The sequence below is a fragment of the Gorilla gorilla genome, chromosome 19, assembly GCF_029281585.2.
Source record: "Gorilla gorilla gorilla isolate KB3781 chromosome 19, NHGRI_mGorGor1-v2.1_pri, whole genome shotgun sequence".
NCBI classification, from domain to species: domain Eukaryota; kingdom Metazoa; phylum Chordata; class Mammalia; order Primates; family Hominidae; genus Gorilla; species Gorilla gorilla.
In genome coordinates, this window is record NC_073243.2 from 24,180,429 (window position 1) to 24,198,724 (window position 18,296).

Genomic DNA, 18,296 nt, shown 5'->3' on the forward strand with positions numbered 1-18,296 from the left:
AAAAAATCGTGCGAAAGTATTTTTCAACAAGCTCATTTAAGGGTCATGTAGAAGGTAATTTTGTTTAACTATCTGTCATTAATTAGGGCTTAGGTTCTTTAAAATTGAAGGTTAACTGGTGGATGTGAGATAAGTTGCAAGAGATTTTTGTTCAATAGAAAAGATAACCTCAAAGGTTATGGTTTTATTCCCCTCTGTGATACTAGATACTATTTGGTATCTATCTTTGAGTCTTACTCTAGCTTCCATGAGGAGCTCATCTCAGTTTCTTGGATCCTCCTTTAAGCCAGCTCTATCATCGTGCTGGTTTCCTCATTAATGAGCGGGCACAGGCTCACTGTATATTTACGTATGTGTGAGGTTTTGGAACTGTTTGAAAATGATTCCCCGAAACGAGGGAGAGTTGATGGTTTCCTATTTTGGTTCTGCTTTCCCTGGAAGAGGAGAGGTTCCTGCCATGGGTACTTGGCTTGAGCTGCCCTCTTGGGGCATCTGACTTCTCCTTGGTCACCAGGATATCTGAAGCTTCACGTGGTCCCGGGAAGGATGTGGAGGAAAAGGCCGTCAGCAGTGAGTGATGGTTCCAAGGGTCCCCCCTGCTCTGAGGCCAAAGGACCCTCATTCTACTTCCGGCTCCAGTTGCTGCCCTGCCTGGCCCTTGTGCTGCAGGCTTCACATGTTATCATTCCAGGGCCAGGGCCTCACCACCGCCAGCCCCTCCATGGCACATCTGCTTTCTGTGCTGCCCAGAACGGAGTTTCTACCCAGCCGCCTGCAAAAATATCTCAAGGCATAGCGTGCATTGAGCTGAGGAGGGACAGCTGGTTCTACTTGAAATTGGGAAGTGGTCTCCCCACAGGTAATCCCTTCCCCCAACCCCACAACTCCCTTATCCTTTTCAAAATAAAAAAGAATCATTTCGGTCTTTGGTGGAAACCCAACGCCCTGCCAAGACATTTGCATTTTAAATTCTTTCTCTGAGCGCAGTTGAAAGGAAGAAAGGCATTGCCTCCTAGCAAAGGAACTTCAGTCACCAGCCAGAAGCTCAGAAGGCATTCTGATCTGTTTGTTTTGGGGGACAGTGGGAGGGAGTGAGGGAGGGAATGAAGGAGTTTGACCTTAAACTGGCGTGTTCCTTTAGGGTTTGTTCCTTTAACTGGTTTGTTCCTTTCCTTGGGAAGCTGGGTTGGCAGACCCAGCTTTTACCTTTCAGAGTCCAGCACCTCCTAAGGGTCTTCCTGATGTCCTAAATCTCCACCCAAGTCTCTACCATGAGGTGAGGACCTTGTTATAGGTAGACTTGGGGGTTGGCCATCCCTGGCTGTACTTGCTCTGCTCTTTGTAATGACAGACAGCTGACTGATTGGGGGCAGGTAGATCAGCTGATTGGGCGAGGCACAGACAGGTCAGCTGACTGGGTGGGGCGCAGACAGATCAGGTAACTGGTTGGGTAGGAAAGTTATGAACACTTCCAAAGAAATTTACAAGCCAGTCTTGAGCTTTCTAGGGTCCATAAGTTGTTGGGGAATAAGATTTGGTACTTCTATTCTGTGTGTGTTTAATGTGTAAGGTGAGAATTAAACGCTGCCAGTACTAAACAGGACCTGGTGCATGTATACATTAGAAAGAGAGAAAACAAAAATGGGATTATAACATACTTAGTATTGGGGGGACTGCTTTTTCGCTCAACTAGTTATTCAACATCTTTTGAGCTCAGTAACTATTTCTACAATATCATTTTTAATAATTGAATATCATTCCACCAAATGACTTTGCCGCAGTATACTCAACCATGTTCAATATTTAGGTTTTTTGGCGTTGGTTGATTATTAGCAAGGATGCGTTGATGAACATCTTTGTAGCTACATCTTTGTACATCCATAGGGATTCATCAGGATAAAATTCAGGAATGGAATTGCTGGGTGAAAGGGTATGCTTTCTGATGCTTTAGCAAACACAGCCCTCCCATTCCTCACCAGCGCTGGCATTTTTGTTCTTTCTTTTTAATTTTTGCCAATTTGATAGGGGGGAAAAAAGAGTCTTGCTCTTTAGTTCTGCATTTTCTTTATGAGTAGTGAGGGTGAATATTTTGGGGGGTTCTTTTTGATGTACTTGAATCATATTTATTCATATTTCCATAAGTGTATTTGCCTATTTCTTAATGGACTAAAAAAAAAACCTCTTCATGGGTTTGATATATTATTATTATTTATTTATTTTTTTAGATGGAGTCTCGCTTTGTCACCAGGCTGGAGTGCAATGGCACGATCTCGACTCACTGCAACCTCTGCCTCCCAGGTTCAAGCGATTCTCTGCCTCAGCCTCCCGAGTAGCTGGGACTACAGGTGTATGCCACCACGCCCAAATAATTTTTGTATTTTTAGTAGAGACGGGTTTCACCATGTTGGCCAGGATGGTCTCGATCTCCGGACCTCATGATCCGCCCACCTCGGCCTCCCAAAATGCTGGGATTACAGGTCTGAGCCACAGCACTTGGCCTGATATATCAATTTTTATTGCAAATATTTTTCTCAGTTTGTCATTTACCTTTCACCCAAAGTGGGCTAGCCATATGAAAAGCTTTAAATTTTATGCTTTCATATCTGTTAGTCTTTTCCTTTATAATTTTTGCCCTAGGGAATATGTTTGGCAGCTCTTCTCCACTCCAGGCTAATACAACCTATTTTTCTTCTGTAGTTTTTGTGGTCTTGTCTTCTACACCTAAACCTTTAATGTATCTAAAAGTTATTTTTATGTTTGCATTAGAACTCTTAATTTTATTTTTTAGATAGAATTCTTTTTTTTTTTGAGACAGAGTTTCACTCTTGTTGCCCAGGCTGGAGTGCAATGGTGTGATCTCGGAGGTACTTGAACCTCCACTTCCCGGGTTCAAGTGATTCTCCTGCCTCAGCCTCCTGAGTAGCTGGGATTACAGGCTCATGCCACCACACTCAGCTAATTTTCTATTTTTAGTAGAGATGGGGTTTTACCATATTGTTCAGGCTGGTCTCGAACTCCTGACCTCAGGTGATCTTCCCGCCTTGGCCTCCCAAAGTGCTGGGATTACAGGCATGAGCCACCACACCTGGCCTTTTTAGATAGTCTTCTAACTCAATATTTTTTATGGTCTACCAATTATCCTGATATCATCTATGAAATGACTGATTTTTTCATCAGTAATTTGAGGATGCCACTTTGTCATATAATATAATTTTGTATATTTAATCTATTTCTAGATATTACATCTTCTTCCATTATCTATCTATTCTTATACCCATAGTGTACTACTTTAATAACTATAGCCCTATAGTACCTTCAAAAAATGGAAATATTTCCTTCTTACTCTCCTTTAAAAATACATGAATGAATATATACTAAGTGCATAAATAAATCTTTCAAATAGATTTTTTTATTTTCTTTATATATAAATTTATTTATTTGTAAAATATTTATATATTATGTTTTTTAATTTACATATATTTTATAAATTTTAAAAATATCTTGGTATTTTTATTGTGGTTACGTTTACTTTCCTAACACCTGGTCTCGTTACAATATTGATTCAACCCAGCAATACGATTCTTCAATTATTCATTCTTCAGCAAAGTTTGTTTTCTCTATATAGGTTATTAAAATTTCTTTTATTTTTTATTTTTAATTGCTATTGTAAATTTTTTAAAATTATGTTTTCTCACTGGTTAATGCTGGTTTATAAAAAAAGCTCTTAGCTACCTGTTTTCTAGTTCTGACAATTCTTTGTTCAGGGGATTCTCTCAGTCTTGACAGAAAACCAATTGTTTGAGCTCCAACTAATTAAAATTTCTCTTCTTCAGAAGAGAAAGCATTCTTTATTTTTGTCTTTTTGCATAGGCAAATACCTATAAGCCAAAAGAGGAAGATTGTTGGCTCTAAAGAACATGCCTCTAGTATTTTACCTTGGGCTGTTGCCATATTAAAAGCACTTCTAGAGTGATCGTTTCCATATATTGAGGGGTTTTGAATATCAGGAATGATGATGAATTTTATGAAATATTTTAGAGGCATCTATTGAGATGCTTTTGCGAATTTATTCCTTTGAGTACTGATTCGCTGAGCCACTTCTCAGTCAATCACACTTGATAAGTTTTCTCCTGCACTATTGTAGCTTCCTTAGACCTGATTTGCATGTCTATGACAGCACCTGCAATTTCTGAAGAATTCTTACTTTTCAGACCCCACGCATGAAAACTGAGTCCCGGGTCTTGTCCACATTTGTCACAGTGGTCATTGTTCCTAGTACCAGCCACCTTCCCCGACCCAAACTGCATCAACCCACACACACAATTACCTACTTGTTCCTGGGGCACAGAGAACATGCAAAGCCCTCTTGTCAGCATCCTGAGGGCTTCTCTGTCTGACCTGGGTAGCCTTGGAGACCCCTTGACTAACCAGATCAGAGGCACAGGCCAAGGTGAGGTCTCCTTGCCCTGAGTGCCTGCTCCTACTTCCCCTAACAATCCCTCCTCGAGTTACCTCCCATATTTACTTTCATCCTGTGTGGATTCAACCATCAGATGCTTGATGGTGCTGTGAAGAGGAGACTCCGTGTTTGTGAACCAAGGCGTCGGCAGAGATGAGTCAAAGGATGCAAGGTAAGGAGGGTCACAAAAAACAGTTTCAGAGGAGGTGGAGGCATTCTGACCTTCTGAGCCCTGCCCCCCGTGCCAGCTGCCTCAGTGCTTACCTGGGGCCTTGAGTTCAGCATCAATGAAGGTGAGCAGCTCCTGGCAGATGCTGCAGTAAGGAACAGGCCAGGTCAGGAACCGGTGGTAGGTGCTGGCTGCCTTCAGAAGGAGATCCGAGTCTGGTGGGAAGTGTGGTGTCTAGGATGGAGGCAGGCAACAAGCAAAGAGATCTAGGTGAGAAAAGGCTCAGATAGTCCCAGACAGCTTCTGCTGCCTTTCTGGAATATTCCACAAAAGACACACATTTCCTGGCAGCAGCGTGTCCTAGGACAAGGTCAGGTGGAACTGGAAGTTACTCACAGGGAGTGGGTTACAGATGGGCAAGATGGCACCCAGGGTGTCTCTACTGGGAGGGACTTGCTTTACCCAATGCTTGAGTGAGCCTCTCTGAAAGGCTGTCCCCTTACTGGTAAATGGTGCCATTGCTGACACTTGTTATGGATAATGGTCTTCAATGCCTAAACCACCTTTACTTAAATAGCCTCATTACAGGTAAATGTTTATTTTTTGAGGGTGGATTCAATGGTCTTCAGTGTTATGTTATGGATAATGGTCTTCAATGCCTAAACCATCTTTACTTAAATAGCCTCATTACAGGTAAATGTTTATTTTTTGAGGATGGATTCAGTCAGTGTACACATTTGATGCCCCCTGTCTGGTGAATACAGGGGGTGATCACATTGGGTGAAACCGACTACTGGGGTGAAAAATGAGGTGGACATAGAATATCTCTTGTGGCCTGTGAACAGACAGTGACAGCAGTTCCAACATGGGAGCCCAGAGATGCCAGGCACCATGGCGGCCACATGGAGTCACTGGAAGCCTCTCACGGTGGCTGCTCTGAAGCCATCTAAGGGTTGAAACCCATTTCACATGCCGCTGCTTGACAGTTTCTCTCTCTGCTTATCTCCAGAGGTGTGAGGGCTCTGCCCCAGATAGAGGTCGCTCCTCTCCCTCCTCCCTCACCTCCAGCATCCTGGCCCACGTGGACTTACACAAAGAACAGTGGAATAGAAGAGCAGGGCCAGTGGGGTGAGCAGGTCATAGGTGCCCTTCTCCTGGACCTGTGGAGAGGAGGAGAAGGGGAATGAGACTCATTCACGGGGTCCAGGGCTCCCTGAGGCAGAATACAGTGGTTCTTCCTCATTCTAGCCTTTCTTTTTTTTTTTAGGGGAAAATAGTGCAATCACATGACAAACATTTGGAAAATGGATGTAAACGAAAACACTCACAATTTCCCCTCCCAAACCCAACCATAGCTGTTTCAATGTCCCTCTTCTGATGCCATTTTTGCCCTATGTATTTTCTTTTCTTTGTTTTTAAATTTTATTTTAAGTTCTGGGATACATGTGCAGAACGTGCAGGTTTGTTACATAGGTATACATGTGCCATGGTGGTTTGCTGCACCCATCTACCTGTCATCTAGGTTTTAAGCCCCACATGCATTAGGTATTTGTCCTAATGCTCTCCCTCCCCTTGTCCCCCATCCCTGACAGGCCCCGGTGTGTGATGTCCCCTCCCTGTGTCCATGTGTTTTCATTGTTCAAATCCCACTTATGAGTGAGAACATGCGGTGTTTGGTTTTCTGTTCCTGTGTCTGCGAAGCTATAAGCTGTGTGTATATTTTTACTCCTAACGTATTTTACATGTAGTATTATAAGTAAATTTCTGTTTTACTATACGGTCTCTAAGACCACCTTTTTTCCCTTCTGGTTATACATTTACCTGTTATTTGTGTTGTAAATATTTTTTTCCAGTTGGTTGTTTGCCTTTTAATTTTATAAATATTTTTGATGTACAGAAATTACAGGTGTTGATTTTTCCTTCGTGGATTTTCGCTTTTGCATGCAAGAATCATGTAAATATACATATATACTTTCTTATCTTCTTTGAAGCTTCGTTTTCTGAAATTGAAATATTTAGTCTGGGCCCAGTGGCTCATGCCTGTAATCTCAACACTTTGGGAGGCCGAGGCAGGTGGATCACTTGAGGCCAGGAGTTCGAGACCAGTCTGACCAACATGGCAAAACCCCATCTGTACTAAAAATACAAAAATTAGCTGGGCACAGTGGCGCACACCTGTAATCCCAACTACTCGGGAGGCTGAGACTCTGTCTCAAAAAAAAAAAAAAGGAGAAATATTTAATGCAACTAGAATTTCACCTGCTATATGGTGTCAGTTGGGGATCTCACTCTATCTTTTTCCAAATGTTTAGTCAATTTTCCCTAAGCCATTTAATAAATCTTATGATGTAATTGTATCATATATTAAATTTTATTTATGCCCTTGGATAATATCCATCATTTTTAGCTGCATTATACTCCTTCTGGTAGACCTCCATAACTTATTAGTTTCTTTTTCTTTTTTGAGATGGAGTCTCGCTCTGTCGCCAGGCTGGAGTGCAGTGGTGCAATATCGGCTCACTGCAACCTCCGCCTCCTGGGTTCAACCAATTCTTGTGCCTCAGCCTCCCAAGTAGGTGGGATTACAAGCACATGCCACCATACCCAGCTAATTTTTGTATTTTTTTTTTAGTAGAGATGGGGTCTCACCATGTTGGCCAGGATGGTCTTGATCTCCAGACCTCATGATCCACCCGCCTTGGCTTCCCAAAGTGCTGGGATTACAGGCGTGAGCCACCATGCCTGGCATCTTATTAGTTTCATTGTGGACATTCAAGATTATTTTCTTGGTATTTTACATATTTTGCAATGAACACTACTATGCAGCACATTCCTTTTTCCATAATTTGGATTATTAATCTAGAAAGGAGTTCAAGAAGTGGAGTCGACAGATCAAAGATTATCAACATGTTTATAGACTTTTATGACCTTAGAGACATATTGTCATATTGCTTTCCAAAAGGATTTTGCCATTTATACTATCTATATATATAAAAGTACGATTTTCACCATGCTTTTCCTGCATTGGTTTTTATCTTTTTTTAACAAAAAAAAAAAAAAAAGAGAGAGAGAGACAAATAGGGTCTTGCTCTGTCGCACAGGCTGGAGTGCAGTGGCACGATCTTAGCTCACTGCAGCCTTGACCTCCTAGGCTCAAGCAATCCTGCCTCAGCCTCCCAAGTAGCTGAGATTACAGGTGTGCACCACCACAATCGGCTACTTTTTGTATTTTTTTGTAGAGACGAGGTCTTGCTATGTTGCCCAGGCTGGTTTTGAACTCCTGGGCTCAAGGATTTCTCCCACCTGAGTCTCTCAAAGTGCTTAGATTACAGGCACAAGCCACTGTACCTGGCCTTCCCTTTTGTTTTTTAGCTAATTTGTTAGGCAAAGTTTGTCTCATTATGGTTTTAATTTGCATTTATTTTAGTATCGCTTTTTCATATTTGTTTACAACTTCTATTTCTCCTTTTGTGAACTGCCTCTCTGATACAACCTACCACACCACATGCACACATGTGCACACCACATGATTTAGAATTCATTGGTCAGAAGGTTTCTCGGTCCATTTTGGAACTCATGGGGGTTGGAGATACAGAGAAAGCCCCATCATGTCTTCTCTGCTAGATGAGCTCAGTAGGCTCAAATTTAGAATCTTCCTTCTCTTTATCCTTAATAGACAATGTGTCTACCAAGCCTTGCAGATCGGACCTTTCTATGAAACCCTCCTCTATTGCTACACGGTGATCCAGACTTTCCATTTGGGTTTATATGTTATGCACTCCAGAGGTGGTTCAGCTCTTCTGAGCTGGTTGGCTTATGATGAGGGAAAAAACTACCAGGTAAATAGTGGGGTCAGAACTGTAACCTTGGGCATCTTCTTACAGGGATAGGTAGCCGAGAGTGAAAGTGACATGTTTTCCAAATCACATGTATTTAAAATAATTACACACACACACACACACACACACACACACACCATAAAAGAGAATTCTTTACAAAAGAGCCCAAATCCTCTTTTGGGACTCACAGCTATTCTGGAACCCAAGCCCAGCTCAGCACTAAACACATTCCTCTTCTTTGTCATGAAGCCATTGACTGAACTATGAGAGGAGGCCTCAGTTTACCTTTCCGATCAGTTTTCTCTTTCCTGTCTTTGTTTTTATGGATCTTTTTGAGGAAAGGAATTGGGTAAAGTGTCTTCTCCCTTCCTAGTCTATATCTGGACTTATAAGCCATGTCTGTAGCTGAACTCAGGACCCTAGCTCGCGTATGATGTGTTCTTACTGAATGCACCCCCTTCTTAGAAACCTCTCATATGCAAGCGCTACCGAAACACAAAACTCACAGGTTCCCAGGGCCTTTGCCCAGCCCCTCTGGAGGTCCAGGCACCCAGGAATGATGTTCTCTGGGACCTATTCCTCCACTCTACGAGGCCGACCCCAGATCTGCCCTTCAATTCCTGACTCGCCCTCACCTCTCGGGTCTTCTGCAGGATCTGCTCAAGGAGGATAAGGAAGTGGCCCGGGTCCCTGCTGACCAGCTCCTGCAGGCTCCAGCAGTTCAGACACAGCCCAGCTGGAAAAGGAGAGAGAGGCAAGGGGTCACTTCTGGTGTCTTCCAGCCACACTCAGGCAGGGGCTGTAAAGAAGGGGCATTTATGCTGGAACATTCTTCTGTGGTATTGCACTGGAACACTCTTTTTTTTTTGAGACAGAGTCTTGCTCTGTCGCCAGGCTGGAGTGCAGTGGTGCAATCTCAGCTCACCGCAACCTCTGCCTCCTGGGTTCAAGCGATTCCCCTGCCTCAGCCTCCCAAGTAGCTGGGATTACAGGCACGTGCCACCGCACCCAGCTAATTTTTGTATTTTAGTAGAGATGGGGTTTCACCATGTTGGCCAAGATGGTCTTGATCTCCTGACCTCATGATCCGCCCACCTCGGACTCCCAAAGTGCTGGGATTATAGGCGTGAGCCACTGCACCCGGCCTGGAACACTCCTTTCTAAAGTAAGTGAATCTAGAAGATGCTGGATCAACACTCAACCCTACCATGCCCCATCAAGACATAATGACAAATTCCCTGTTCCTGCATATGCAAGAGACACGGGGATTGGAGATGCAGGCTGGGAACCCCTTTAGAGGACAATGAGCTCACCACAACTCCGCTCCCTGTGGAAGCACCAGTTCTCCCACAACCTCTCCTGCCCTGGTTTCCTACAGTGGGTTCTGGTACCTATGAGTTGCAGGGAGGTTAGAACAGAGGCAGAAATTGCTGGAAGAATATAGAGAGGAGCCATGGTGAGTTCCACCCCAAGACGCAAGACTGAGTCTACAGCAGCCATGGAGCTTCCCAGGAATGGCAATGGAGCCCAGGAAGGGGAAGCTAAACGAGTTCTATTTTAAAAGCTGCCATGAGCACTTTGTCACTCTGTAACTTCCCCAGACTTTCTTATTTTGTCAGTCTCTGTTTCCCTGCAGTCAGCAAGGGTAAACCCCTAAAAATTAAAGGGACGGCCTGGGACGGAGGAGCAGGGAGGGGCTGTGTGTATGTGTGTGTGGAGTGGGGAGTGAGAGCCGCAGGAGTGGAAATGGATTGAACTTGAACTTTGTGGAGCTCAAGCTCCAGGACTTCTCACATGTACAGGCTCCTTCCAAAGTTCTGGAGGCTTCTAACAATGGGTCCATGTGGTCACAGGTTGTCAGAAAATTTGCAAAGGTCAGATATTTTTATATTCTTTTGCTTAACGATAGCCCTCTCCCCAGCCCTATGAGCTTAGCCTCCATCAAAACCTGGGTAGCAGGCAAGAGAGAAAACTACCATTTATTGACCACCTACTATGTGCCAATACAGTGCTAGGCCTCTGAATACATTATCTTCATTGAGGCTCCCACTGTCCCTTCAGAAATGTGGTTCCATTGTTATTATTCCCATTTTGCAGACAAGGCAAGTAGGGCCAGGGTCCTGGGAGGATAAGTGGCCTGCGCAGGGTTGTAAAGCCAATGGGAGATAGCTTTAATCCAGGTCTATCTCATTCCAAAGGCCAAGGACAGCCTCTCAGAGGAAGCAACATTTGAGCTGAGACCTGGATGAGAAGGAGCCAGCTATGTGTAGTTCCCAGGGAAGAGTTCCAGGCAGCAGGTGCAAAGGTGCTGAGGTACGGAGGGACCAGGTGTGTTCAAGGAGCACTGGGTGGCTACTCACGGAGAAGTTAGGGAGGTCAGTGAGATATGGGGCATGAGAAAGCTCTACAAGCATAAGAATTATTACAGCCAGGCGCCAGCCTTCAGAGACGCAACTGCCCGGGACTGCGGACACCCTGTTTTTTAGTCCTGGGAGGTGGGAAACATAGAGGCCTCCTGCTCTCTGCAGCTCTGCTGAGTTTTCCCTTATTCTATAGGGAAGAGGAGGATAGGACTATGAGGGAACTAGAAACAAACAAACAGGAGAATTCTGGGGAGAGCTGCCTGTGAATTCCCAGCTGCTTTTTCAGAATCAGCAGTTGTGGTTTTCTAAGCAGATTCGATGGATTCTTCCAGAAGCAAAAGGCAGCCAGCCCTGAGTAGGATGAGGAAGATGCCGTGGGAGAAGGGAGAAAGTGCCAGATACTGAGGTCTGACTACATCAAGTGCTGTGCCGGGCACCTGCCCAGGAGAAGGCTGGGGCTTGCCCAAGTCACACAGACAGGGTTTGACCTAGAATTTGCCAGTTTCCATGCCTGGTCCAGTGCCCACCGTGGCCCCTGAGGCTTCCTTGAGCCCTCAAACACCTCCCTGGCTCCCTTGGACCTACCTGACCAGGAGGTGGAGCGGCGGCTGAGGCTGAGTCCATGCAGGCAGCGTTCCAGGGCATGCTGGATGCGGTCCTCCGTGCATGTCGTGGCCCCTGGCTGCATCCTGGGTCATCGCCTGCATGGGGGACAGACACCGGTCAGCTTGTCGAGCTCCTTTCCCAGAGAGTACCTGGTCCAGTAAAGACAACAGGTGCTCACAGTGCAGCGCAATCAGCCCAGCCCAGCTATAGCTCAGGTGCTGTGGAAACAGGACCAGGGGCCTTACAGCTGCCTCCAGGGTAGGAATGGCATCTGGAGGGCCACATCTGAGTGGCAGGACAGAGCACCCCTGCAGCAGAACGGGACAGAGGTGTGGGAAGTAAGGGGTCAGGAATGGGAGCAGAGAGGTGGAAAGGGACCTGCCTTACCCACTGGGCAGTGGGGAGTGTCCCCAAGTACCCAGGGAGTGGTCAGACCCCAGTGGGCTGGGCAGGAAGATCCTGAGGGGAAAATCAGAATCACTCGGAGGACTTTTTCTGAATTTCCAGGCTGTGTTTTCCAAACCTCCAGGGATGGGGCAGAGAGCGTGTTCCTGATGAGAAGGCCACAGCAACTCCCTCAATATGCTTGGAGGGAGCTCCCTCTGATTGGGTGCCCAGGTCACAGGCATCTGTTTCCTTTCTGCCCTAACCTCCACTTTTGCCATTTTTCTTTCCTTCCCCTGGGGCTTGGCAATGTTACCTGTCATTCAAAGACCTTCCCTGCCCTCCTTCCTCATCCTACTGAGGAGAATCCAAGGGGTGCTTAGCTGAGCTGGAAAGTCACTGAAGAGGGAATTTCAGGAGGGTTTTAGCCCTGTATGGGGAACTGAGAGCCCCCAGCAGGGCCAGCCCAGCTTCTTAGTTATGTATGACGGCTCCTGGGTCTCTGGGGAAGCCACGGAAGGTGATTTGGCCCAGTGATTAAGCTTGGCTCTGGCATCCGACAGACTTACACTCAAACCTGGACTCTGATATTTGCTAGCTATGTGACTTTGGGCAAATACTTTAACTTTTCCAAACTTCTGTTGACTTATCTGTAAAATGGGATGACAATGGTGCTAACCTCATGGGGCTCTTGGGAAGATAAAATGCTGTAGCAGATGCGCTGAGTAAGCTTGCAACACGCGAGAGCTGCCCTGCTACAGTCATTGCCATCATCGCCCTGGCCTCAGGGGATGCCACTGCACTCCTTCCGGGCAGACCCCTTCACTGGCCAGTCAGGCCAGGCCATAGAGGGATGCTGAGAAAGCTGCAGTTCAGCTCTGGAAGCCAGAAGAGGAAGCACAGAGCTCAGAGCTGAGCCATGCAAATGACATACAAAGAGGGATAAAATCCTAACCTGGGTTCAGCTGCGCGGCTAGAGTATTCAGCTTACGGAGGCCCCACACAGGCAAATCCTCCTGCCTCCCCAGCCTGGGAGGCACCACTCGCCGAGTGAAAACTAAGCCCTTTGTGAGCTCTCCAGCATCCTCTCACAGTGTCTGTGGTAGGCTATGCATTCCAAAGCCGGACAGTGCAGCAGTGGGCACGCAGGAAGCGGCACACGCACCTTGGTTCCATCACGGGTTCACTGACTGTCTGCCATGTGCCAGGCACTAGTGGAGACTAGAGGAGACAGCAGTGAACCAAGCAGCTGTGCTCCTTGGCGGGAGACACAGACACTGAGCAATGGAGCAAACAAAGACGTGATTCCAAGAAGTGAAACATACTGTAAAGGATGGTGCTGGGAGTGGGACAAGTGGGGACACCCCTCCAGGGTGTTGGGGGGTCAGGGAGGCCTCTCTGAAGAAGGGACATTTAAGCTGGATGAGGAAGCCAGGGCAAGTGAGGGGGAAGAGTATTGGAGAAAGGGGAGCCAGCCCATGCCACGGTCTGGGTGCAGGAATTAGCTTGCTGAGAACCTGGACCCAGGAGTATATGCCAGGGTGCTGGGCTGGCCCAGGACACAGACTAACCCATTAGGTCCCATGCCTTCTGGCTGTGGAGGTGAAGAGCTGAGTTCAGAAAACCTTTCACGGGTGGCTGGGTGCGGTGGCTCATGCCTGTAATCCCAGCACTTTGGGAGGCCAAGGTGGGTGGATTACTTGAGGTCAGGATTTCGAATCCAGCCTGGCCAACATCTTGAAACCCCATCTCTACTAAAAAATATTTTAAAAAATTAGCCAGGCGTGGTGGCAGGCGCCTGTAATCCCAGTTACCCGGGAGGCTGAGGCAGGAGAATCGCTTGAACCTGGGAGGCGGAGGTTGCAGTAAGTCGAGATCACACCACTGCACCCCAGCCTGGGTGACAGAGCGAGATTCCATCTCAAAAAGAAAAAAAAAAGAAGAAAACCTTTCATTGGTGACTCAAGACCTTGGGTGTGTCCATTAGCAGCACCTGGATGCCCAAAGACATCCTGAGGCCCTTCCATGTGACTTTTACAGTTGCCTTTGGATCTTCTGTTTAACACCTCCACAGGTAGCTCAGGTCATGAGTCCACTGACCCTGAGCCAGACCGGGCAGACCCCTCCCTGACCTGGGATTGTGCTGGCACCTGGCATGGATGAGCATCTGTGGGGATTGACACCTGTGATGAGGCCTCATCTTTCTGCCTCCCATGGCAGCCTGACCACAAGACCCTCTGGAGGTGGGTCCTATTCCAGCTCAGGGCTAACGGCACCTGCTGGAGGAGGTAGAACACCAGACACCTTCACATGGATGAGCCTGGGGCATAAACAGCTGGCGCAGATGTCATCAGCGACCCTTTGTTCTCACAGGCTGATTTCTCCCAGGTTACCCCCAGGGCAGGTTCTTGGAGGGAGCTCAGAGGCCTCCCCAGCAAGTCCCTCATTTTACAGAAGGGGAGGCTGAGGTCCAATAAGGATAAGGGGCTTGTTCAAGGCAGCTGGGAGAGAGTTGACAGTGGTATAAACAGACAAGGGGATCAGGGAGGACTTTTTATTTTCAAATTGTGGCTGAGACCCAATTCTAGGGACAAAAGGTGCTAAATGCTCTGCATTCTAAAGTTCTAAGAGCCAAGGAGTATTGTCAAGGACGTGGGCACAACCACTCTGGTGGGCTTGCTGGGAGGTGTCAGTCCAGAACCAGCACAGTGACCCGCCAATCCCTGTCATAAGATTGGGAAGAGAAAAAGGGTTGTCAACCCTTCTGGAAGATCCTTCCTTCTCTCCACAAAGCCGAGGGCAGAGGGCTTTCAGAGAAGTCCTGACACAGACTGGGATGCCCAAAGCTGAGGATGCTGCCCTTTGTTCCTCGGGTCACTATCTACTCAGCCGGCAAACTCGCTCGCCTGCTCCAGTGCTGCCTGTGAGCCATGGCAGGGCTGAGACAAGGGGCAGAGGGGGCATCTTGCAGACCCACTGTTGGACAAGTCAACAGCTCCAGATTGGGGTGAGGGGTGGAACAAACGTGGGGCTTGAGCCGGTTTGTTGTTACTTTTCTAGAGGGCTGCCAGCAGCATGAGGGAAACCTATGAGAAGGAGGCTGAAGGCTGGACCAATTTTGTAGGAAGCTGGATGGGGCAGGTTAAAGATGGGAAATTGGTGGCACAGAGGTTAAACAGCTTGCCTAAAGTCACACAGCTAGGAGATGGCAAAGCCAGGGTATAAACCCAGGGAGTCTGGGGTTTCAACCACTAGAATACATTGCCCCTCAGCACAGTCGGAGGCAGTTACTGGAAGAAAATTAAAACCAATTCATGTTTCTGCTTCAACAAGTGAAGACTTGATTTTGCTTTAAGAGGTAGGCTGGGCATGTCTGTAATCCCAGCAGTTTGGGAGGCTGAGGCGGGTGGATCACCTGAGGTCAGGAGTTTGAGACCAGCCTGGCCAATATGGGGAAACCCTGTCTCTACTAAAAATACAAAAAATTAGCTGGGTGTGGTGGTGCACACCTGTAATCACAGCTACTCGGGAGGCTGAGGCATGAGAATGGCTTGAACCCGGGAGGTGGAGGTTGCGGTGAGCCAAGATCATGCCAGCCTGGGTGACAGAGCAAGACTCTGTCTCAAAAAAAAAAAAAAAATCTAGACTCTCAGTTGCTGGGGATTGTGAGCCCCACCACATCTATCTATACCAGCTGCCCCGCACAGCCCTGCATCCTCCAGAGAAAAGGCCAAGGCTCACAGGAGTGTGTGCCAGAGGGGATACCGAGCAACACTCTCTCGGACTCCACCGGTGATGACCGTGGTGGCTCACGGGGCCCAGGCGTCTCTAGCCTGGAGCATGTCCTGAACCGTGTGATCTGGGTTTTAAGACCCCTCTGCCCAGCCCCTGCTGCGATGGCCAAGCTGGTTATGCCATGAAGCAGGAGTGAGTCATCCTGCTCACTCATTACGTGTCCCACACTGTAATGGATGCAAACACAAGATGCAAATGAATGTTCTCAGCCAACACCACTTCTGCACACTCCTGTCCTTAAGGGGGCAGAACACAGTGCCATGGGGCTGCTGCTAGCACACCCCACCCAATGCCTGACTGCCCATGGCTTCTCTTTCTCATTCTGGGGCCGCCTGTGACTTTCCCATCTCCTGGCCTCAGTGTGCCCCTTCCCCCCAACCCCGCCCTGCTCAAGGGACACATCAAAGCCTTCTCCACGGAAGGGCAGGATATCCTCAGGCACTGGTGGAATTCCGGTGTGCCAGCCTCCCCGGCATTCCAAGGCTTTCTCGAGCTCGCCCCAAGTTCTTCTCAGAGGCAGGACTTGCCTGAGCCACTAGCCCCTGGGAGCCTGAGAGATGGGGAGAGGGAACCCAGCCAGGGGACCCTCAGCTGAGCTGCCCTGGGGGTTAACCCAGCACACCGGGCTCACCACCCAGCCCTTTGACACGCTCATTTCCGTCTGAGTCAGTCATCAGCTGTTTCTTATGACTTGTCAGCAGAACCTCACGGCTTTGGGGCAGAGGTGAGGGGGGAAGACAGTGGCACCCGCTCTCCCAGCATGACGCCTTTTTTCAAAAGCTGGGCAAGCAGGGCCTGGCTTTCCTGGCATCACCCTCCCAAGCCCCCTCCCTATCTTGTTGAGAGGAGCTCCCATTGTAAAATTCCAGCTGCTGCCGGGAATGCCGCCCCCCGCCCCCCCGCACCCGCCACCAATTCCCCTGCCAGTGGTGAGGTGGTGTTGAAATATCCAACAACAGGGCCTTCCCCCATCTCCAAGTTCCTCTTCTGAGCCAGCAAATAGGACTCATAGTCCTTGCTGGGGACCCTGCATGGGGCAGAAAGGCCTGGAGTCGGGGTGGGTTGGTGGGACCCCAGAGGGCACAGAGAGAGCCAGTCCTGCTTCCACTTTTTCTTCCTATGTTGACAGGATGCCATGATGTGGAGGGCTCATCTTCCCTCTGGTGCAGGGCTGGTCAGAGGAGGTGTAGGGTCTGCCTGGGTCCAGCTTCCCAAGGCAGCCCACGATGGGGCAGGGAGGAGAGCCTCTTGGGGGTTTCTAAATAGTAATGAAAGGAGGAGTTTGAGGGCCTGCATCTCATATGGAGGGGGCCTCCAGGTTCTGGCTGGCTCTCCACACTGCTTTCCTGGTGTTCTAGAATATTCTAGGCCCATGCAGTCCTGGGCTGACCCAGCCTGCTTCCGTCCTGGATGACTCCTCCCTCTCCTGCTTCTTACCTTCCGAGGCTTGACTCTCCCTTCTCTGCCCCAGTCCCTTCCTCATGCCTTCATAAGGCAGAATCTCCACCGTGACCTAAGTAAAAGAATTCTTCCCAACACAGGAAGGATACACCAGAAATTAAGGAGATTGGTTAGTTACTATGGGAGGTGGAGGTGAGAAAAGGGTGGATAGGATCAAGGTATGAAACTGGAGATGAGGGAGGAGCAGCACTTCTCTGAGGATTATCTGTGTGTATAGCTTTAACGCTTAGAACCATGGCGATATTTTACATACTCAAAATTAAATAAATAATCGAAATCAACCAGGATATGGGGGCAGGGGACCAAAAGTGGGAGACAAGCAATAACAAATTAACCTAACTGTATAATCAATTACTAACATAACCACACTGACGGGGATAGGGAATGAAAGCACTAACCTCAGTAACTTTGTAAAATGGTACTTTGACTGGATACTGGTCAAAGTCAAAAATAAAAACTATAGACAAATACTGTTTTCCAGTTATTAAATATGTTTCTCATATGAATGTGAGTTAAAAATTCTAAAAGTTCGGGGCCGGGCATGGTGACTCATGCCTGTAATCCCAGCACTTTGGGAGGCCAAGGCGGGTGGATCACCTGAGTTCAGGAGTTCAAGACCGGCCTGACCAATATGGTGAAACCCTGTCTCTATTAAAAATACAAAAATTAGCCGGGTGTGGTGGTGTGCGCCTGTAGTCCTAGCTACTCAGGTGGCTGAGACAAAAGAATTGCTTGTACCCAGGAGGCGGAGGTTGCAGTGAGCTGAGATTGTGCCACTGCACTCCAGCCTAGGTGACACAGCAAGTCTCCATGTCAAAAAAAGAAAAAAAAAGAAAAAAATCTGAAAGTTCTTTATGTGTACACTAGCATTAGACAAATAAGTGAATAAACCATAGATAATAAGAGCTAAAGAAAGATGTGACAAATAAAGAAGGGGGAAGGCTGGAATGAACCTTGTGGAGTTGGACCAGACTTGAAAGAATCAGTATGAACTCATGGTTTTTAATGTATATACAGATAGATACATATAGAAAAATTTTAAAAAGATGTATGTGCTTGGATTAATACACATACGTACATTTTCTAGTTCTGTCTACAGAGAAAGCCCAGAGGCAATGACATCCCAGTAGCAACAAGCACACCTAGTGCCCAGATCTTGGTTTCTAAATACCATTTTCCAATAAAAGGAAACAGAGCTCCTTGGAGACATGGCTGATCCT

The 18,296-nt window shown here is 47.4% G+C and overlaps 1 protein-coding gene across 2 annotated transcripts in view; it reads right to left on the reverse strand.

The window, feature by feature from the left end:
* Positions 1 to 18,296, reverse strand: part of PIK3R5 (phosphoinositide-3-kinase regulatory subunit 5) — an 87,194-nt gene that overhangs the window by 20,760 nt on the left and 48,138 nt on the right. For both annotated transcript variants that reach the window (XM_055367481.2, XM_019013649.4), the window contains exons 2-5: positions 11,416 to 11,531; positions 9,103 to 9,203; positions 5,720 to 5,788; positions 4,724 to 4,862 (exon numbers count right to left, since the gene is read on the reverse strand). In XM_055367481.2, the coding sequence (XP_055223456.1) occupies positions 4,724 to 4,862; positions 5,720 to 5,788; positions 9,103 to 9,203; positions 11,416 to 11,518 (412 nt within the window). In that variant the 5' untranslated portion in view covers positions 11,519 to 11,531. The remainder of the gene's footprint in view (positions 1 to 4,723; positions 4,863 to 5,719; positions 5,789 to 9,102; positions 9,204 to 11,415; positions 11,532 to 18,296) is intronic.